Source organism: Meriones unguiculatus, chromosome 7, assembly GCF_030254825.1.
Source record: "Meriones unguiculatus strain TT.TT164.6M chromosome 7, Bangor_MerUng_6.1, whole genome shotgun sequence".
Classification (NCBI taxonomy): Eukaryota; Metazoa; Chordata; class Mammalia; order Rodentia; family Muridae; genus Meriones; species Meriones unguiculatus.
This window is the reverse complement of record NC_083355.1, coordinates 73,889,780-73,913,203: the sequence shown is the minus strand read 5'-3', so window position 1 is coordinate 73,913,203 and position 23,424 is coordinate 73,889,780. Positions and strand designations below refer to the sequence as shown.

General features: G+C 38.2%; 1 protein-coding gene across 2 annotated transcripts in view; it reads left to right on the top strand.

Annotated features, from left to right (window-relative positions):
• The window catches only part of Mdga2 (MAM domain containing glycosylphosphatidylinositol anchor 2), an 886,150-nt gene that overhangs the window by 608,736 nt on the left and 253,990 nt on the right, over positions 1 to 23,424 (top strand). For both annotated transcript variants that reach the window (XM_060387568.1, XM_060387567.1), the window contains exon 6: positions 10,611 to 10,880. In XM_060387568.1, the coding sequence (XP_060243551.1) occupies positions 10,611 to 10,880 (270 nt within the window). The remainder of the gene's footprint in view (positions 1 to 10,610; positions 10,881 to 23,424) is intronic.

Here is a 23,424-nt window from a genome sequence, read left to right as displayed (position 1 = left end):
ATGGATACAGAAATCATGGTACATTTAAGCAATGGAATTCTAGGCAGGTATTGAAAACAAGGAAATCATGAAATGTGCAGACAAATGGATGGAACTAGAAAAGATCATGGTGAGTGAGATAACCCAGAAACAAAAAGACACACATGGTATGTACTCACTCATAAGTAGTTATTATACATATTGGATAAACATTCTCCTGTTCTTAAAAATCTCCTAGTAAAAAGACAATAGTGTTTTGGTGGTAGCCTATTATAATTACCCTTGCTCCCGAAAAGGAGAAATCTAGCCAATCACCTGGGTAAAATTTTCACATCTTGATAAAGAATTGACATTGATATTTAAGCATAAGAAATTAATTACGTTTTGCTTGCTAATAGGACAGTAGTGGAAGTGAGCACCTGATAACAGAAACAATTAGTTTCTGTTCTGCTTGTGTCATGATAAATATACATTTGCAATATAGTCTTTCTGTGCAAATCCCTGTGTGTTCTATACCGAACAAAATATTAACATGTATCACCAATGTCTTAGCTGGAAATACTTAGCTTGGGTTTTCTTTCTGAGTGATGGCTGCCTAAGTTTCTGGTTCTCTTTTGAACTTGAATGATTCCAAGCCTACAAGGATCTTGCCTGCTGAAAAGAACAGGAAGGGACTGTGTACCAACAGAGAAAGATACATGTAATACTGAAGCTTGTATTCATTCATAATGCCCTTCTGTATTTATAAAGAACTTTCAGGCCATTAGGTATTTGTAATGCTATAGCTGATTGACTGTGGACATTTTACTTTATTGAGTTATGAACACAAGTTCCTCTGATCTTGCTCAAGGGATAGATTCAAAAGAGTCATTTGTAAGATGTTACAATGTCTTTATTCAGTGTAAAATATACCGTTTGGCCAATTTCTATAATTTCTCTGTTCTGATGACCTCAGCATCTTGGTCAAGGGTCAAAAGCATACATTCACGAACTTTGGGGATGATGTAATAGTATAAGGTCAAGTGAGACAAAGGCAGTTGTATCAAGAGGTCTCATTATTTTTGTTTAGATGGTTTACTCCTTTTAGAGGTAGCATGGCTGAGCTGTCTAAGGCACTGGATTAAGAATGTTTGCTTCTGAATGTTGGGAAGCTTTGGTTGTGTCATTCACTGATATGTTGTGGTACCTATTACGCAGCATGATACATATCCTATAAATATCTACTCAATAATTTGATAGGGAGGATGTTTCACTGGGAAGAAGCAATGTTTGAGTACATTCAATCACTGATGATAATAACAGTAATAGCAATAAATGATTGTGTGAAGTCATCCCCCAATTAAGAAAATAGAGAGGCTATTACTTTAGGTATGTGGTTTTATGAAATTTACTGCTTTCTGAGCCCTTTAATGCAATTTTTCATGAAGAAACAGGTTCTCTCTTGATCATTTCCAAAAATATCTGTCAGGTGAATACTAGGAAAATGAAAAGAAATGCATGTTGTTTTCAATATTTCTAGCAAAGTTTCACTCTTGCATTAAGTGCTATTTATAGTTACTATTTCAAATACTGCAATAATTTTGAACATCATTTCAAATATACTTACCCAGTATGATGCCATCCTCGGTATTCCTGAGTTTCAGACAACAAAGTGAATGATAATGTTGAAATAATAAACTCACAAAAGGGGGTAGATCATTCAGTCTTCAAATCAACTTCAACTATATTCTCCCTTCTTTATTCTGTGAAATGTTCATTTTTCAAAAATTTGGCACAAAATAAACATGGAAAATGGAATCACCACGAAGTATTTGCAAAAGCAGCCATGATCTCATCTCAGTGAAAGGGGTGATTTTGAAAAAAAGGAATCATAGTTTCTAGGCATGTCTCTCCACATACAACTCACCACAGATATCAACATCTTACATGTTTTCTGCCATTTTACAATCATCAGGTTACAGACAGGATAAAAGGAGTTAGTTGCCTATTTCTATTTGTGCTCACTGCTTCATACTATACTCTCGTTTACTTCATCTGGCACCTATTTCTTGATTGATAGCAGCCCCCTCTCCTATGCTTTTTTTCGTATCCTTTACATAGGATCTTCCTGTGGCTAGTAATTGATTCTGAATGTACGCGGAAACAGTGAGCCACAGAAACCAAGTGGGCTGCCTTCTGTTCTTTGACTCTCCTTAAGCTTGCTGTACTTTCTGTGGACAGATTTTTATTCTATTTTTAATTTTGATTACTTTTTAAAATTATAGCAATAATTCCTTATGTGTACATTCTTTTATTGTTTCTCTTTTTTTATTTTTTATTTTTTTATCAGTTACATTTTATTAACTCTGTATCCCAGCCGTGTCCCGATCCCTCATTCCCTCCCAGTCCCTCCCTCCCCCATCTCCACCGTGCCCCTTTCCATGTCCACTGATAGAGGGGATCTCCTCCCTATTCATCTGATCCTGTTTTATCAGGTATCTTCAGGACTGGTTGCAAAGCCCTCCTCTGTGGCCTAACAGGACTGCTCCTCCCTTCGGGGGTGGGGAGACCAAAGAGCCAGTCATTGAGTTCCTGTTAGAAATAGTCCTTGTTCCTCTCACTTTGGGAAACCAATTGATTACTGAGCTAACACAGGCTACATCTGAGTGGAGGTTCTAGGTTATATCCATACATGGTCCTTGGTTGAATGTCAGTCTCAGAAAAGACCCTGTGCCCTGATATATTTGGTCCTTGTGGAGCTCCTATCCTTTTCCCATCAGACTAACTCCCCTTCTTTCTTATGATTCCCTGTACTCTGCCAAAGTGTACTTTGTTAAGTATGATCATATCCACCCAGATTTTCTGCACACTAATATTCTGGCTACTTTTTGCCATCAACTTGACACAACCTGGAATTATTGACAAGGGGTGTCAAGGAGGAGGCATTTCTGTCAGGTTGGCCAGTAGGAAAGTCAGTGGGGATTACCTGGGTTGTACACTGGTGAATCAGCCACCCTGAATGGCAACATCCTCTAGACAGGAGGTCCTGAACAACATGAAAGAGGAAAAAGATAGCTAAGAGCAAGAAAGCTGGAATGCAGCTGGTCCTGATGAGACCTGATAGGCTAGGGTCAGATGGAAGGGGTGGAGGACTTCCCTTTTCAGTGAACTGGGGAAAGAGCATTGGAGGAGAAAAAAAACAGGGAGGGAAGGACTGGGAGGGGATGAGGGTTGGCTTAAAGTTGGGATACAAAGTTAATAAATTGTAATAAATAAAATTTAATTAATTAATTAATCAATTATAAAAGAAAGCTATGATCCACGCCTGTATTCTCCCTTTGCTCTTGATCATGAGTACCATGTTTTAAATTTCTGCCTTAACTTCTCCAGAATAATGCACTGTAATCTGGGGTTTTAAGACAAATAACCATTTTGCCTGATTTTTTTTTAGAGGGGAGGTCAGAGTTTTTATCACAGCAAAAGAGATAAACCTGAAATAACTATCCTCCTTAGAAAGATTTTTCCTGGATGCAGGGGTCATCACTTGAGCCTCTGAAATTAAGTTCCAGAGAGCCATAGATGGTGCTAAACTCCAAGATATCTAGTCATCAAGAAGAGTTCTGAGGTCCATTGTCCTGTGGTTTCACAGGCAATAGCCAGGTTTACGTTCCAAAGCCTGATGATCATAGCACCATTCCTAGCATTTCTCCATTTCTAGCCTCCTCCTCACCCTTATCTATGCTCTCCTCAATTCTCACCTAAGAATGACAGTCAAAACCCATTTTGAAGAATAAAAATTAGGCAAATACTACCAAGGAGAGAGCATTTCTATCAAGTAATTCTTACTTGTTTTTCCTTCCTAGTCATTTTTCTTATGAATCAATCCACTTTTTAAACCTTGAATTACTTCTGTCCAAAGAACCAAACTGCTCTTAGTTGAAACATTTGATAGTTGTATGTATAAATACCAGCTTGTGCTCTTTAAATTATAGTCCAGGCGACAAACTAGCTTCTATTTTTAGAATTAAACTTGCCAGATCCATGGAAGGCCAAGTCTATGAGAATTCAGACGTGATTAGCACTGTGTTCGAGTGTTAGATTTTAAAAGAATGTTTATCTTTATGCTTTCCTCAACTGATAGGTTGAAATACAAAAAAAAAAAAAATACACCCAATAAAATATTTCTTTTTGTCACTGAATCTGTTCTACTTCAACTAAAACTAAATTGGTAAGATTACACTAAAAAACTGTTTAATCTCGACAGACAATTTTACTGGTAAAAGAATTGTTATAATTTGGAGTAAGCAGGGATCTCATTATAAATTCAGATTTGAGATAAATATGTTTTATAAACATTAACAATTTAATTTATTTTTGTAACTATGTACATTGCCATGATTTTAGAAATTTATCCCAGCCCAGTTACCATAATAGAGTGTTCTGAAGATATTTTTATTGCTTTGTCTTCTTGCATTCTTGGGATTGAACTCAAGTCCTCAAAACTCCTAGGGCAGCATGTTTACCCTAGGCCACACTGTCATCCAAATCTGAAAATTCTGATAGAATTCTGTATTTCCCTGACAGTGTATCCATTCCTACTGTCTTGGAGACTTCAGCTTCACTGGTCTATCTGTTCTTTTCACTCTGTCATTTTACAGCTTTGAGTTCTTTCCCAGGGCCACAAGGACACTCACTGTGTCCTTGATTTCAGGGGAGCCACACTTGGCACTGTCAAAGGTAACAAAGGAAAGAATGCCCCATTTGTTGTGCAATATCGAGTCTTAGAAGATATGTGTATGAGAGTCAACAGGCCACTTATCTCTCAGTGGACCTCTCAAGTCAATCCTGATCAGCTCAAGAGGGAAAATATTTACTTTTTCTTTACTAGGGAAAAAAGTACTAAAAGGGATACAGGAAAAATCTCTTTTCCTCAGATATGCTATATTGAATCTTGATTAAGATTTTGGCTAGAGGTGGTGGTGTGCCTCTGTAACCCCAGTATTTGGAGATGGAAACCGGAGGATCAAGAGTTTAAAGCCAGCCCTGGCCAACATAACAAGTCGCTGAGGTAGACACAGGCATGAGGTATATAAGACCCTGTGTCAAACAAGACAGAACAAAAGAGTTTAGACCTTTGGAAAACAGAAATGTACCTTTTGTGGCCTCGTCTCTCTTCCCATCCCTTCTCTTTAACTCGTCTGTCTTTACCTATCTTTCTTTCTTGACAGTCTAACCTCCTGTCTCTCCAAGGATTGAGCTCTCTGTTATCTATTCCCCAACGTGCCTATCATCTGTTACCTGTCTGTCAGACATTTCAGCCAGGCTTTCATTATTTTAACAAACACCAGAAGCAAACAGCCTAAGGGAGGGATGATTTATCTTAACTCACAGTTTCCAAGGTTTCAATCCATCATTGTAGGAGGTGCCTAGCAGAGGGGTCTATGACAAGAACATATATAAACCTCAAGATAGCCCCCACCGCGCTGACAACTTACTCCAGTCACCTGCCTCCTTCAGCTTGACCCCAGCTCCTGAAATTTCGAAAACCTCTATAAAATCAGCATCAGCTGAAGACCAAGGTTTACCACATGACTCTGGGAGATACACTTCATATAAAGCATATTATCTTTTCCCCTTTTATCTTTCTCATTTTGTTCCTCCTTTCTTATCCCTTTCTCTGCTTTTCCTCCATTTTCTCACACACTTATTCCTATCATTCCTCAGTTCTCTTGGTCTGTGTTGCTCTTTGTCCTGTCATTTCTCTGTGGTGAACTATTTATTATATGTCCTCTATCTATACTCTATTATCTCTCTACGTATCATTTATCATTCACCTATTTGTCCTCTATCTTATTTTTATCATCTATGTAATGTCTATCATCTATTTTTCATCTATAATCTATCTGTCATCCATATAACTATCTATACATCTATCATCTCTATTTTTCTATCTATCTATCTATCTATCTATCTATCTATCTATCTATCTATCTATCTATCATCTATGTAATATAGTGCTCTTTGTAAAAACTCTACATTATTTGGGGTATTTAGGCCTCACCTCAATTCCAACCTCTCAACCTTTACATGGGAGAGAAAAGGTTAGTGGGGAGAGAGAGCCCAGACCCCCTTACTTCTCCCAGCTGTTTAGGATTAAGGGAATCTTAAGGTTATAAAACAACCTCAATTAACAACAAAGAGTTAGCAATCTCTGCCACACTGCTGTGTCCAAAGCGTTTCTCTCCATCTTTGTGCTACAAACTACCAAACGGTCTCTGGTCTCTGGTCTCTCCAACTGCCACACACCACACAGCAACACTGAATGCCACAGCTTCTCTTTCTCAGCCCTCATATTTGTATTCTCAGATTCCTAGACCACACCCCTCTTTTCATTTTTTTTAATTTTTTTAATATTAGTTACAGTTTGTTAACTGTATCCCAGCTGTATCCAGCTCCCTCATTCCTCCCAATCCCACCCTCTCTCCATCATCTCCTCCCTGACCCTTTCCAAGTCCACTGATAGGGGAGGTCCTCCTCCCCTTTCATCGGACCCTGGTTTATCAGGTATCTTCAGGACTGGCTGCAAAGTCCTCTTCTGTGGCTTAGTAGGGCTGCTCCTCCCTCGGGGATGGGGGGTCAAAGAGCCCAACATTGAGTTCATGTCAGAAATAGTCCATGTTCCTCTTACTAGGGTACCCATTCGGATACTGAGAAACCGTGGGCTACATCCGAGCAGAGGTTGTAGGTTACATCCATACATGGTCCTTGGTTGGAGAACAAATCTCCAACAGTTTTATGAGAATAGTCTCATAAAAGAACCCTGTGCCCAGATATATTTGGTCCTTGTGGAGCTCTTGCCCTCTCCAGGTCTTACTAGCTCCCCCTTCTTTCACATGATTCCCTGCACTCTGCCCAAGGTTTGGTTATGAGTCTCAGTATCTGCTTTGATACACTGCTAGGTAGAGTCTTTCAGAGGCCCTCTGTGGTAGGCTCCTGTCCTGTTACTTGTTTTCTCCACATCCAATGTCCATCCCATTTGCCTTTCTAAGACCACACCCTTCTCAATGTCATATGTGGAAAGCCTTTACCAGTGGCCAAAAGCCGCTCTCCACACAAGACAATTAACAGCTGTGGACAAACTATAGCCCAACTAAAGTCCCATACTTGGGATTAAAGCAACTTCATATTCGCATATTATATAACTGAGTTTACAAAGAGTACCTGAGAATCTCTAAGGACCCAGAGTGCCATTTGGCAGGAGCTACATGGACAAGATACAATAAAATCACTAAGCAACATTTGTTAGGAATAGAAGGTTTTACTCTGAAGATCAACAGGGAGAACAAGAAAATGTGGATTAAAAAAAAATGAGAACAAGATGAGCCTTTGTGTTCCTGATCCTTGAGGTGGAGAGTCCGGGGTACAGGTCATTTTCCTGTGTATTTAGTGTGCCAAGGGTCAGTGTGGCCTTAGGCACAGAATGTGTTCGCTAGTATAAATGTTTAACTTTATCTGAAAGATTTCCTTTATTTAAGTGTTTCATGTTTGTGAGATAAAGTTTCATGTAGCCCAGGCTAGCCTCCAACTCTCTGTGTAGTTGAAAATAACTTTCATTCCTGAAGTGTTTGAATTACGAGCTTCTGCCTCCATATGTAGATATGGATGTGTGTTTTCAGTGGTTGGTTGACTCAGCCAATATGTTTGGTAACACATACATACACTCAGCTAGATCTCTGATTTAGTACAGTGAGCTTTATTTTTCCTCATTTCCTGGAGAAAAAGCTCATGATGTGTGACCTCAAGGTGCTGGGACAGTTACAGGACAGTGCTAAAACAAAACATATCAGTCCCATGAAAATGAGTTTTGAAATACAGTGAGTTTATCTGAAATATTTTTGTAGATAAATAAATAACGACTTCATATTTATATTATCCACCAAAAGATAGTTGTAGTCTCTGTTTTTAATTAAACTTTTATTTTTTATGTTAATTACAGTTTATTCATTTTCTATCCCAGCTGTAGCCCCCTCCCTCAACCACTCCCATCCCCATCCTCCCTCCCTCATCTCATTCTATTCTGTTTTAACAATGCCAAAAGAGGTATTCCTAAGAGAAAGAATGTGTCCACGATCACGCAGTCAGGTGTCAATGCAACTATCATACCTAATTCCTTATAAGAAACAACCCTTCCTCCTCTAAGCCTTAAATAAAGGTAAATACTTTTCTATTTAGTGGAAATTTGGTGTTTTGTAGTCCTAATATGTGTTAGTGAACTTTGACTTGGTTTCTTTTAGTTTAATTTTTTTGAGTATAACTAGATTAAGTTCTTTATTTTTCATTGGAAAAGTTAACATACACTGTTTGAAAGCAGTATATGTGAAAAGAGTTGTAATCATTTTATTTAAAGTATAATAATAGTTATTATAAAAAATAAGGACATTTAAAAAGCTTCGCTATTTGTGAGGCAGATGATTTAGAATAGAGCAGGATAGTTTTCATTTTATACTCTTCTGTCCCTCCTGTAATTTTCACTATGACACACAGGTGTTCTACTATCCAAAAAAATATTTAAACTTTAAGAAAAGCGTTTACCTATAGAAAATAAAGAAGACAAAACAAAACCACTAGAAAGTGAAAAAAGCTTTCTCAGAAGAAATTCTGGTAGTAGTTTTCTGTAATGTGAAACCCAGTTACCTACAATGCAGGGTGCAGAAACCAAGTGTTGAAAGACATGTATTATAGCCTGAGAACAGTGAGTGAGAAAGGGATTACTTTTAGTTTAACTTAAATGTGGTATAAAACACTTTAAACACTGTTAGTATGATGTAAATGTGAGGATTTCTATGTTATTTTAACTAAAATTCTAGTTTTATTCTATTTACTTCAGTAGGTGGTTCAATTGTCTCTTGTGGTAATATATTAATAAGGAAAATAATACATATTTTATAAGACTTAATTGGTGACATCTTCTATTCATTAGTTAAATATTTAATAATTCTTTGATGTACTTTGTCTTCTCCCCAGCTGTGGTGACTTTCACACATCACCTTTACTATCTGTATTTTCCAACATATTTTTAATAATAAATTTATAATTAATTCCAGCACGTAAGAGAAGCTGATGTTTTGACATTTTGAAAATTCCCATGCTATTTTAATGATGGTAGAAGAGCAAACAAGTAGCAAGGATGTTTGAAAGTGCAATAGACTCCCCGTCTTTCTCATGCATCCTGAGCACCGAGTCATCACCATATGCTTCCCTTGCTTTCTTTTTCAATGTAAGATGAATTTGTTTAAAACACAAAAGCTAATATGTATAAACATATATAACTATATATATGCATATATACATGCACACATATACATGTATATATATATACATATGTATAGTCACATATATATGTGTATATGTGTGTGCATACATTACAGCTTTCATTTTGTCATCAAATATTCCTGAACAAATGAACTCATACTTATAAAAGTGCTGTATATAATTACACTCTGCTATAGGTATGATGCGCCTGTATGAAATTAATATTTTATATTCTCTATGTAGCTTCTGCTTTGAGTGTTTGGTGAAAAAGTGATTGTTTTTAATTGAATGGATGTTTGTGTTTCTATCTTTTAACTTGAGAATTTGAAAAGACTTGGTTTTTGCTGTGGTAATTTTATGATTAAACCATAAGTCTGTTGGGGCATTTGTAATTGTTTCTTTCTAAACTGTAAAGCTGTGTTTAGGAGAACTCACAACCTAACACTTCCTGACCAGGATGGTAACACATAACATGAATCTACACTGGAAGAAAAGCACTCAAGGCTTGCTGTGTGCTGAGACTCTGATGATTTATGTTCATAGTTATTTGGCTAAATTCAGGTTGTAAGACTCAATCAGCGCATCCTCGATTAAACCAAAAGTGAAAGAATTGGCCATCCACTTCATAAAAACTCAAGGACTAGACAAGGCGAAATGGATGGCTTGTTTGACAACTCTAGTTACTTTTGTGATTATATTGTCACAGCAATAACTCAGGGACATGAATATTTGCATCTTGTGTGACTTTTCCTGTGGTGCCACAATCAAATGGCTACTCATCTCCATTAGAACACTGAAAATAGCCCATGAAGTAATTCATTCTAGCTAAGGAACCATGAGTTTGCTGGTTGACTAGCAGAGGCACAGGAGCTACAAACCCAGTGTGGATGACTACCAGTGAGAGCTGAACTGACAGAACTTACTTCACCGTGTCCAGGCAGTACAAATGAAGAGAATCTCCTCTCCTACCAGAGATTGGGGAGGAAACTTGTAAAGCTTCTCAGAGAAGCTTCAAGATTCTTATATCACGTGTTTTCTGAACCAGATAGGTTTGGCTAATTTTCCAATTCTGGAGACATTCTCTAGAGGGAATGTTTCAATTTGGAGGAAATAGCCTCAAAAATACCACATCAGGTATAAAACACTTAATCAAGTTCTATAAATTTATACTGTCTAACTGAAGTACAGAAGTATTACATCTGGCCAAAGTTTGAGTAAGATGCTCTGATTTTGATAAAAAGAACAATTTTACAGTTTAAATGAGTGGCTATAAAACCTGCTTATGATCACAAGTTGCAGCGTGTCTCAGTAAATGCATGTCTTCTGTTTGTGTCTTTTAGCCTCTCCATCAATTAAGCTCTTGGTGGATGATCCTATAGTTGTAAATCCTGGAGAGGCCATAACGTTAGTGTGTGTTACGACAGGAGGGGAGCCTACGCCCTCCCTCACCTGGGTCAGGTCCTTTGGGACTCTGCCGGAAAAGATTGTTTTGAAGGGAGGGACATTGACCATTCCTGCCATCACATCAGATGATGCCGGCACTTACAGCTGCATCGCCAATAATAATGTGGGAAACCCTGCGAAAAAGTCCACCAACATCATCGTGAGAGGTAAGTTTGTCTGCGAAGAAATCAATACTGTCACGTGTAATCTAAAATTTTTTCCTCAGATATTGAGTTTATATCACGGATATTGAGAAAATGTTTATGAAGAATCACATATCTAATCATAACTAGAATCTAAAAATCTTTAATCTTAATGATATTTTATTTCTGTGAAAGAAACTTTACAGCATATTTATAATGATGTAGTGACTTGCTTTTACAATATGTTATCAGTAAGACATAATTACTAAAGTGTTATATAAAACATACACAGAGCACATGTTAGTTTAGATATTTAATGACTATATCAGCTTTATGATTTGTCAATATGTAAAGAACCCCATTTATAAGAAGGCTTTATATTTTGATGTGTAGAGATTTATATGTGACCCCATACTTAAGAGATTCTACACACACACACACACACACACACACACACACACACACACACACAATATGTTGACAATTACATAATGTGGTTTGGAAAGCATAAAAAACAAATATAAAAGTTTAAAACTAGTCTTAAGTTCTTTTTTTACTGAGGTTATTAGGAAATATGTAATTCATACCCAGGAAACCTCATATTATTTGAGTAAGGTTTCAGGAGACCTCATTTTAGGAAAGACTTGGAAAAGTCAGAAAACTAAAAGCAAAGTCCATTTCAGGGTCTGGAGCAAAATATTAGCTCCTAAATTAGCAGCAACAGGATACAAAGTGATAGCCACCAGCTAGAATGTTGGTGTTTTATGTAGCCTCACTGTTGGAGGAGGCGAAGGAGATTTAAGAAGGGCCTCAAAGGTAGCGTGTGCTCTTGCATCAGAGTAACCTAACATGGTCCTGTGGAGGGGTAGATGCTTTTGAAGTTAACAGGGACATCCACACAACCAAGAAGACCCTTTGTACATGACAGACTATTATGTGTACACAATACATTGGGCCCATTGACTTTAATGTGTTATGGTTTCAAGAATTATTGTAGTGATATAAGTGACCCCAGCTCTCTGTCAATGAGCAAATTATTAGGAAGATACTTCTTGATGAAATTATACATCTTAAAAGTAGTGCAGAATATTATACTGTGAGCCAATATGCTATGGTTCATGCCCTCAGCTACAAAATTGTTGGCAACAGTATAGTCGGTAACTGTGAGATATGTTAAAACCATCATTTTTCACATTATGATAAAATGAAGTAATACCAGTAAGACCACCATAATGCTTCTTTATAGGATAAAACGGTTATACCCAAACTCCTATTTGAGTGTTAGTATTGCTAAAGTGAGATTCCTTTTAAGGCTTGTTATGTTGAACAATCAAACTCTATCATCCATTATGTATCAAGTGTTTAAAAATTAAAGAAACAAGGAAAAAGTATACAGTGAACAGTATTTGTTTTCTTCTTGTTTGTTTTTAAAATGCTTGTATTGTAAAATAGTTTGTCAAACCTGGCTGTATGATTGACATGAAAGCATCGCAACACTTAGCCTGAACTGTCATGGATCCAATAGTGAATAACTTGTTACTTTATTTTATCAAAGAAACAAGCTTCCTTGAAGAAAAGCGATGAGTTCAATCTAGTTTACAGAGTAGAGTCATTTGTAACACTGACTCGAGGACAATCAAGAATATTTGTATTTTTCAGGCATCCTGCAAAAAGGAGTTAATGCAGAGCAATAAGCACATATGTGCAAAATATGCACATATTTTCTTGGTTAAGGGGGAAATGACCACTTCTCTCTCTGCATACTGGAACCTCATTTGGCTTAAACTGTGCCATCCCTATGCATGCTGCAGTTTTTTGAGAGTTCATATAAAAAACAGTGGTTGTGTCTTCAAGATACTGTATCCTCGGAACTTACAACTTTCTTCCCCCTTTTCCACATACATCTATTGCCAAGTCTTTAGTAAAGAGGTTTGATGAAGACATCCCTTATAGAATTGTTTCATTCTGTACATGTTGTGCTGTTGCAGGTCTCTTGGTTAATTTCTATTTAGGACAGGAAGAAGCTTTGATGATAAAGACTAAACAAAGCATAGGTATAAAAAATGTCCTTAGGAACAATTTTATTGCTCTATTTCTTTAGCAGAAAAACTGTATTAGATTTTTCCACTGTGCTCATAATCTCTCTAGTTACAGGTTCTTGGCCAAGTTAGTAGTATCAGTGTAAGATACAGGTTTTATCTCATGAAGTGGGCCTAAAATCCACTCAATGATTGGTTATTCCCATAACAATTGTTGCATGATTGCTCTTGCATCTCAGCTAAAATTAGTAACAATGCCTTCAAGAACTTTTTCTTTCTCTTCTTCTTCTTCTTCTTCTTCTTCTTCTTCTTCTTCTTCTTCTTCTTCTTCTTCTTCTTCTTCTTCTTCTTCTTCTTTTGAGACAGAAATTCTCTCTAGCTATGGCTGTCCTGGAACTTGATTATAGACCAAGATGACTTCTAATGTAGAGATCCACCTGCCTCTGCCTCCCATGTTTGGGATTAAATGTGTACACCACCAAACCTTGTTGCCAAGACCTTTTTTTTTTAATTATTTTTTATTTTTATTAATTACGGTTTATTCACATTGTATCCCCCCTGTACCTCCCTCCCTCCTCCCCTCCCAATCCCACCATCCCTCTTCCCTACCCATGTCCCTCTCCCAGTCCACTGAAAAGGGAGGTCCTCCTCCCCTTTCCTTTGACCCTAGTCTATCAGGTCTCATCAGGAGTGGCTGCATTGTCTTCTTCTGTGGCCTGGTAAGGCTGCTCCCCACTCGGGGGGAGGTGATCAAAGAGCAGGCCAATAAGTTCACATCAGAGATAGTCCCTGTCCCCATTACTATGGAGGCCACTTGGATACTGAACTGCCACAGGCTACCTCTGTGCAGGGGTTCCGGGCCAACTCCATGAGTTCTCCTTGGTTGGAGTATCAGTTTCAGAAAAGACCCCTATCCCCAGACTTTTAGGATCTGTTGCTCTCCTTGTGGAGTTCCTGTCCTCTCCAGGTCTTACTATCTCCCACTTCTTTCAAAAGATTCCCTAAACTCTGCACGAAGTTCGGCTATAAGTCTCAGCATCTGCCTCAATACCCTGCAGAATAGAGCCTTTCAGAGGCCCTGTTTGGTAGGCTCCTGTCCTGTTCCGTTTTCTCCCTCATAGATGTCCATCATCTTTGCCTTTCTGAATGGGGATTGCACATCTTAGCCAGAGTCCTCCTTCCTGATTAGCTCCCTCAGATGTACAGATTTTAGTATGTTTATCCTATCTTATATATCTAGTATCCACTTATGAGTGAGTATATACCCTGTGTGTCTTTCTGCTTCTGAGATACCTAACTCAGGATGATCTTTTTGAGTTCCCACCATTTACCTGCAAATTACATGATTTCCTTGTTTTTTTTTATCACTGAGTAATATTCCATTGTGTAGACATACCACAATTTCTGTATCCATTCCTCAACTGAGGGAGATCTGGGCTGTTTCCAGCTTCTGGCTATTACATATAAAGCTGCTACAAACATAGTTGAGCAAATGTCCTTGTTGTATACTTGAGAGTCTTTTGGGTATATGGCTAGCAGTGGTAAAGTTGGATCTTGAGGAAGCGCTATCCCTAATTGTCTGATAAAGCACCAGATTCATTTCCAAAGTGGTTGTATAAGTTTACATTCCCACCAGCAGTAGAGGAGGGTTCCCCTTTCTCCACAACCTCTCCAGCATATGTTGTCACTTGAGTTATTCTTCTTAGCCATACTGATGGATGTAAGGTGAAATCTCAGCGTCATTTTGATTTGCATTTCCCTGATGACTAAGAACATTAAACATTTCTTTAAGTATTTATCTGCCATTCAAAATTCCTCTATTGAGAATTCCCTGCTTAGCTCTGTACCCCATTTTTTAATTGGATTACTTGATTTGCTGCTCTTTAACTTCTTGAGTTCTTTATATATACTAGATATTAGCCCTCTGTCAGGGGTAGGGTTGGTGAATATTCTTTCCCAATCTGTAGGCAGTCATTTTGTTTTGATGACAGTGTCCTTTGCTTTACAGAAGTTTTTCAATTTCATGTGGTCCCATTTATGGACTTTTGCTATTAGAACCTGTGCTGTTGGTGTTCTTTTCAGGAAGTTGTTTCCTGTGCCAATGAGTTCAAGGCTCTTCCCCAATTTTTCTTCTAACCGATTTAATGTGTCTGGTTTTATGTCGAGGTCTTTGGTCCACTTGGACTTTTGTTTTGTGCAGGGTGATAAATATAGATCTATTTGCATTTTTCTACATGTAGACATCCAGTTACACCAGCAAAATTTGTTGAAGATGCTATCTTGTTTCCATTGTATGGTTTTGGCATCTTTGTCAAAGATCAGGTGACCATAAGTGTGTGGGTTTATATCTGGGTCTTCTATTTGGTTCCATTGATCCACCATTCTGTTTCTATGCCAGTACCATGAAATTTTTATTACTGTTGTTCTATAGTACAGCTTGATATCAGGGATGGAGATACCTCCAGAAGATCTTTTATTGTAGAGGATTGCTTTTAGCAATTCTGGGTTTCTTGTTATTCCATATGAAGTTGAGAATTTTTCTTTCAAACTCTGTAAAGAATTGTGTTGGTGATTTGATGGGAATTGTATTGAATTTGTAGATTGCTTTTGGTAAGATGGCCATTTTTCCTATGTTAATCCTGCCAAGCCATGAGTATGGGAGATCTTTCCATTTTCTAATATCTTCTCCTAATTCTTTCTTCAGAGACTTGGATTTTTTTTTTTTCATACAAGTCTTGCTTGGTTAGGTTCACACCAAGGTACTTTATGTCTTTTGTGGCTATTGTGAAGAGTGTTTTTTCCCTAATTTCTTTCTCAGCCCTTTTGTCTTTTGTATATAAGAGGGCTACTGATTTTTTTGAGTTAATTTTGTATCCAGCCCATTTGATGAAGGTGTTAATCAGCTGTAGGAGTTCCTTGGTAGAATTTTTGGGGTCACTCAGGTATACTATCGTATCATCTGCAAATAGTGATACTTTGACTTCTTACTTTCCAATTTGTTTCCCCTTGATCTCTTTCAATTGTCTTATTGCTCTAAAAAGGACTTCCAGAACTATGTTGAAAGATATATAGAGAGTGGGCAGCCTTGCCTTGTCCCTGATTTCAGTGGGATTGATTTAAATTTCTCTCCATTTAGTTTGATGTTAGCTGTAGGCTTTTTGTATATTTCCTTTACTATGTTTAAGTATGTGCTTTGTATCCCTGATATCTCCAATACTTTAAACATGAATGGATGTTGGATTTTGTCAAATGCCTTTTCAGCATCTAAAGAGATTATCATGTGTTTTTTTTTTCTTTCAGTTTGTTAATATGGTGGATCACATTGATGGATTTCCATATACTGAACCACCCCTGCATACCTGAAATGAAGCCTACTTGGTCATAGTGGACAATATCTTTGATGTGTTCTTGTATTCGGTTTGCAAGTATTGTGTTGACTATTTTTGCATCAATGTTCATAAGGGAGATTGTCCTGTTATTCCCTTTCTTTGATGGATCTTTATGAGGTTTAGGTATCAAGGTGACTGTGGCTTCACCAAATGATTTTGGTAGTGTTCCTTCTGTTTCTATTTTGTGGAATAATTTGAAGAGAATTGGACTTAGTTCTTCTTTGAAGGTCTGGTATAATTCTTCACTGAAACCATCTGGTCCTGGGCTTTTTTTTTTTTTTTTTTTTTTTTTTGGTTGGGAGACTTTTGATGACAGCTTCTATTTCCTTAGAGGATATATGACTATTTAATTGATTTACCTGATCTTGATTTAGTTTTGTTAAGTGGAATTGATCAAGAAAATTGTCCATTTCATTTAGATTTTCAAATTTTGTGGCATATAGACTTTGGAAGTAAGTCCTAATGACTGTTTGGATTTCTTCAGTGTCTGTAGTTATGTCCCCCTTTTCATGTCTGATTTTGTTCATTTGGATAGTGTCTTTCTGCCTTTTAGTTAGTTTGGCTAAGGTTTTGTTGATCTTGTTGATAGACATAAAGAACCAGCTCTTGGTTTCATTGATTCTTTGAATAGTTTTATTTGTTTCTAATTGATTGATTTCAGCTTTGGGTTTGATTATTTCAAGCAGTCTACTCCTTTTTAGTGTGTCTGCTTCTTTTTTTTTCTAGGGCTTTTAGGTGAGCCATTAAGTTGCCCGAAGGAGATATCAAATTTCTTCTTGAAGGCACTTGGTGCTATGAACTTTCCTCTTCGCACTGCTTTCATTGTGTCCCACAAGTTTGGGTATGTTGTGTCTTCATTTTCATTGATTTCTAGGAAATCTTTAATTTCTTTCTTTATTTCTTCCCTGATCCAGCTGTTATTTAGTATCAAGTTGTTCAGTTTCCATGTGTGTGTAGGCTTTTTGCTATTTCTGTTGTTGTGGAGGTCCAGTGTTAGTCCATGGTGATCAGATAGGATACAAGGGATTATTTCAATCTTCTTGTATCTGTTCGAACCATATGGTCTATTTTGGAGAAGGTTCCATGAGGTGCTGAGAAGAAGGTAAATTATTTTCTGGTTGGGTAAAAGGTTCTGTAAATGTCTGTTAGGTCCATTTAATTCAGGACCTCTGTTTGAGACATTGTTTCTTTGTTTAATTTCTGTTTTGTTGACCTGTCCTTTGTTGAGAGTGGGGTGTTGAAGTCTCCCACTATTAATGTGTGGGGATCTATGTGTGGTTTAAGTTTTATTAATGTTTCTTTTACAAATGTGGATTCCTTTGTAATTGGAGCATTGATGTTCAGGACTGTGATGTCTTCGTGATGGAATTTTCCCTTGATGAGTATGAAGTGTCTTTGCCCATCTCTTTTGATTAATTTTGGTTAAAAGTCTATTTTATCAGATATTAGAATGGCTACTCCTGCTTGCTTCGAGGGGCCATTTGCTTGGAAAACTGTTTTCCAGCCCTTTACCCTCAGGTAATGTTTATCTTTGTGACTTAGGTGTGTTTTTTGTGTGCAACTGATTGCTGGGTTTTATTTACGCATCCAATCTCTTAGTCTGTGGCTTTTTATTGGAGAATTGAGTCCATTGATGTTGAGAGAGATTAATGACCAGTGGCTGTTAGATCCTTTGATTTTGATATTGGCTGTGGTAGTAAGTTTGTGTGCTTGATTACTTTTTGTTTTACTGTAGTGAGGCTAATTATTTCCTGTGTTTTCTTAAAAGTAGTTAGTTTTCTTGAGATGTATTTTCCCAACTAGTGTCTTCTGTAATGCTGGATTTCTGTGTAGGTATTGTTGAAACTTGTTTTTGTCGTTGAATATCTTGTTCTCTCCGTCTATGAGGACTGAGAGTTTTGCTGGGTACAGTAGCCTAGGCTGCCATCTGTGTTCTTTTAAGGTCTGCATGATATCCGTCCAGGCCCTTCTGGCTTTTATAGTCTCTGTTGAAAAGTCAGGTGTGATTCTAATGGGTTTGCCATTATATGTTACTTGTCCTTTTTCCCTTGCAGCTCTTAGTATTTTTTCTTTGTTCTGTATACTTACTGTTTTGATTATTATGTGATGGGAGGATTTTCTTTTCTGGTCTAATTTATTGGGTGTTCTGTAGGCCTCTTGTGTTCTTATTGGCCTCTTCTTTAAGTTGGGGAAATTTTCTTTAATGATTTTGTTGAAAATATTTTCTGGGCCTTGGAGGAGGAAATCTTCTTTTTCCTCTATTCCTATTATTCTTAGGTTTTGTCTTTTAATGTTGTCTTGAATTTCTTGGATGGTCTGTGTCTGGAATTTTTTAGATTTAACATTTTCTTTGAAGGATACATCATTTTCTTCCATTGTATCTTCTACACCTGAGATTCTTTCTTCCATCTCTTGTAGTCTATTGGTTATGCTTACCTCTGTAGTTCCTGTTTTCTTCCCTTAGTTCTTTTTCTCCACAATTTCCCCCATTTGTGTTTTCTTTAATTTTTCCAATTCTATCTTTAGATCTTGAGCTGTTTTGTTGATTTCCTTCACCTGTCTGACTGTATTTTCCTGTTTTTCCTTCAATTCCTTCAGCTGTTTGTTTGAACAATCTTCTGTTTCTTTTATTGATTTTCTTTCAGTGATATAAGTATTTCCTCTCTAAATGCTACAAACTGTTTGGCTACAACTTCCTGTATTTCTTTATGGATGGTTTATCTTCCTCTATTTCTTTATGGATCGCCATAATCTGTTTGACTTTATCTTCCTTTAGTTCTTTACACATTTTATTTGTTTCCTCTATTATCCTCTTCATAAACATAGATCTTAGGTCATCTTCTTGAATTTTAATTATGCTGGGGTTTCCAGGGCTCCTTGCCCCTGGATAACTGGGTTCTGGAGATGCCATATTGCTTGTCTTTTGTTGGTTGAGCTTTTACACTGGCCTCTACCCAATGGGTTATCTAAGGTTTTGGGTGGTTCCTGGAATCCTGTGGTTGAAAGAATCCCTGGCAGGAAGATGATTTTTCCTGAAGGAAGCCTCGGGCTTTTGGGTATGGTCACTGAACGTTTTTTCAGGAACTGTCACAGCTCGCCTTAGGCGTACAGATCTTACTGGTAACTGTGGTCCTTGTTAGTCAGGGGTCCTCTCCTCTCACCCGGAGAAGTCTTGGAGACAGCTGCCCTGCTTCTGGGTTTCTTGCTGTAAATTTAGTGAGCTGCTGCTATAACCTGAGTGCCCCTTGGTTTGGTCAGTTTAATTAAGGATAACTGGCTGCCCCTTGGGGCAGTATTTAGGGGTTGATTTCAGGGATTCCAGGCTTCTGTAGGTCTGAGGTTGGGGCTCTGGCTCTGTGCTCCAGTACCCAACCAGTAGTCAGTGGCAGGTGAGCTCAGCTCTTATGTGTGCAGCTGGAGGCTAGAGTCTGAGCCTGTGGATAACCAGAAACTTTTCCAGAGTTAGGTGTCCTGAGGTAGGCCCGGATGTTTCCCCCATGGTGGGGTATCCTCCCAACAGGAAGGCCCAGTCTGTGGTGTTTGGGGTGGTGCATAGAGCGCACAGGCACTGGCATTTGGTGGCTCCAAGCTGAAGACTGGGCAGGAGTCTGAGACCTTTTCCTAAGAACTTTCCAGTGTGTGCTGGTGGTGGTGTGGGGTGGGGATTGGCGGAATGCTCTAAGCTCTTTCCCTTCCTGTGGGGTTTTCTCCCAACAGGGACGCCCAGTCTGATGCCCTGGGGCACACAGTTCTGTCTTTTAGTAATAGTTGGGCACACAGCAGGTCTCTGGGCTGGCGGTGTGCACCCGACGGTATGTGAGACCTTTTCCAAGGATATATTGGGTGACCTGAAGTCAGTCCCTGTTTGCTTCCTTCCCTGTGGAGTTTTCTCCTGACAGGGAAACTCAGTCTCTGACGCAGTGGGACACATAGTTCTGTCCATGACGGAGAGTCCAGCACCCAGCATGTCTCTGTGCTCATGGCTGGAACCCTGCTCTGGGCTGGCAGCGCGTGCCCACCGGTCTGTGGGACCTTTTCCAGGGATAGACTGGGTGACTTGAGGTCAGTCCTGTTTCCTTCCTTCCCTGTGGGTTTTTCTCATTACTGGGACTCGCAGTCTCTGGTGTTTTTGTGCCCACCATTCAGCCTGGGAAGGTGATCAGGATGAGCAGGCGTGTGGCTCTGGTCTGGCGTCTGTGCGACCCGGAATCTCTTCCGGGTTCTGGCTGGGTGACCTGAGAGTGGCCCTACTGATTGCCACACCGTGGAGTTTCCTCTCACCTGGGAAACATGATCGCTGTTGTTTTAGGGCCCAGAGTTCAGTCTCTTGGTCGCTGTACCGACATTGCTATCCTGCTCCTCTGACACAGTGTCCTCCTGGCACCGCTCTCTGGGATCCCTCAGCGGCTTTTCTTAAAAATAAAACAATTAAATGTAAAATATATATGTTGTTTACATATATTGTTTTCTGTATGCAATATTTCATTTCATGTATATAGCAAACTCAAAATGAATATTAATTTTATGGTTTACAATCTAAGTATAAAAGTTATGACTAAGGCAGAAATGTTTTTCATGTTATCCTTAAAAATTTTGCAGTAATTGAGACACATTTTACTAAGTCAAACATGAAGCAGTTGTCAGATATGTGTGAAAAGAAAATTATGTGCATTTCCAACCTCATCCTGAGTGGCTGAGCTCAGTGCATTCTGTACTTCTACTGGATAATAAGTTATTTCCATCTGAAGTTTTCTGCTGTGATTCACTAGGTTTAGAAATGTCCACACTTCTTCTGTCACGATTAAGCCACTATTGATCAAGCACAGATAATAATATTGCCAAGAAATTCTAAATTTATTTTAGTGCAGTACGGGATTTTTGAAAGCTGCAGTGCATTTCAATCACAAATGTATATGTGATCCAAAATAGCATAAAATGTGTTTCTTTAGACCCACTCAGCCTAGGTCTATTTTTGGCTGGAATCTTGCAGTGAGAAAAGAATATGAAATATGATTAACTTTTAATCTTTCCATTTGTTAATTCTCTACCTCTTTCTCTACTAGACGTTTCCTAAACCTTCCTAATAGAAGTCACCTTGACAAAGAGCATTTATTTTGTTCTTATGCAGTAATCGTGATCTCAAGATATTTTTCTTAGGTAATGTATACATCTGTACATCAAGAACTGTCCAGTCTGTTAGGAGTGTAGAAGGAGAAAGAAGGGAGAAACAGGATAAAGGATAGGTGTAAATAAGGCCAAAGTATTATAAATATGTACTATAAGTCATAATTTGTTCAATTAATATATGGTAGTAAAAATTCAAAAAACAGTGTTTCCTCTGATGAGAGTCTTTAAAGAATACATTAATATTCTTAATCTGAAGACTTCTTCAAAGAACCAAGCTTCTATAAAACACATGACATTCATGACTTTTAGGGGAAATTACTAATATAAATCAAGACTAGGAAGGCAGCATGTGCTGCAAATGCCCTTTGATGTGCAAGATGTCAAATAATTTTCAGACACACCTTAATATCACTACTATATTTGTGTTGCTCTGTAAACATATAAGGCATCATGCTCTCTGTGTGCCTTGATACTCACTTTATGTTTCTACTTTTTCTTCTACTGTCTTAATCTTTCATCAGTCCCTTTCACGGAACCTTGTAAAGTAAGCATTTTTTCCCCTTTCACTTTTGAAACTGCTTTAACAATTTTGCTGGCCGTGATCTATTACGGTGACATAATTAAATAATTTCAGCACTGAGTTACAGGTCATCTTTTTGGGAAAAAGTCAATATGTACTCAGTGGGGCCTGAATTTTGCACAGAAATATAGTGTAACCTCATGGAACATTATTCTCTGTTCTAAAAAGTGATAACACACTAATTCCAGTTTACACAAGTGGAAGAACTGTGTTTGAAAACTTTGAATTTTAATTTTAAACCTTTGTTATGAAAGATGTATTAGAACAGCAAACATTTCAAAAATATACCACTTTAAACTTATTGGGGATGACATTTTATCATTGTATTTACCAACTTTATGTAATAACAACCACCAATATTAGTTAAGTACCTGCTCTGTATCACATGACATATACACACTAAAGACATTAACATTTCAATGAATGGGATAAGGTCTGGAGAGTTGATTTTTAGTGTTCTTGCAGAGGGCATGAATTCAAGTCCTACCATACAGGGTCAAGTGGTTCAAAACCAACTGTCTTTCCAACACCAAAGGTTCTAATGTCTTATTCTTGCCTCCACAGACATTTGCATACACACACACACACTCTCTCTCTCTCTATTCTTGCCTCCACAGACATTTGCATACACACACACACATTCTCTCTCTCTCTCTCTCTTCTTTAAAAATGTATGAGATAGAGGTAGAAGTACGGTTATTCTTTTTTTAATATAATTTTTATGTTAATCACAGATTATTTACCTTGTATCCCAGGCATAGTCCCCTCCCTTATTCCCTCCCAATCCTGCCCTCCCTCCCTAGTCTCCTCCCTGACCCTTTCCAAGTCCTTTGATAGGGAAGGTCTTCCTCCCCTTCCATCTGACCCTAGGTTATTGGGTATCTTCAGAACTGGCTGCAAAGTCCTCCTCTGTGGCCTAGCTAGGATGCTCCCTCCTTGGCGGGGAGGGGGGGGTCAAAGAGCCAGCCATTGAGTACATGTCAGAAATTGCCCTGTTCCTTTTACTAGGGAACCCACTTGAATACTGAGCTACCATCGGCTACATCTGAGCAGGGGTTCTAGCTTACATCCATAAGTGGTCCTTGGTTCGATTAAACAGTCTCATAGAAGACCCCTGTGCTCTGGTATATTTGGTCCTTTTGGAACTCCTGTCCTCTCCAGGTCTTACTAACTCCCCCTTCTTTCATATGATTCCGTGTACTTCCAAAGATTTGGTTATGTATCTCAAGATCTGCTTTGATAAACTGCTAGGTAAAGTCTTTCAGAAGCCCTCTGTGGTAGGCTCCTGTCCTGTTACTTGTTTTCTCCTACATCCAATGTCCATCCCATTTGTCTTTCTAAGTGAGAATTTTTGATAAAGAGGCCAAAACTATTTAATGGAAAAAAAGACAGCATCTTCACCAAATGGTGCTGGTCCAAATGGATATCTACAT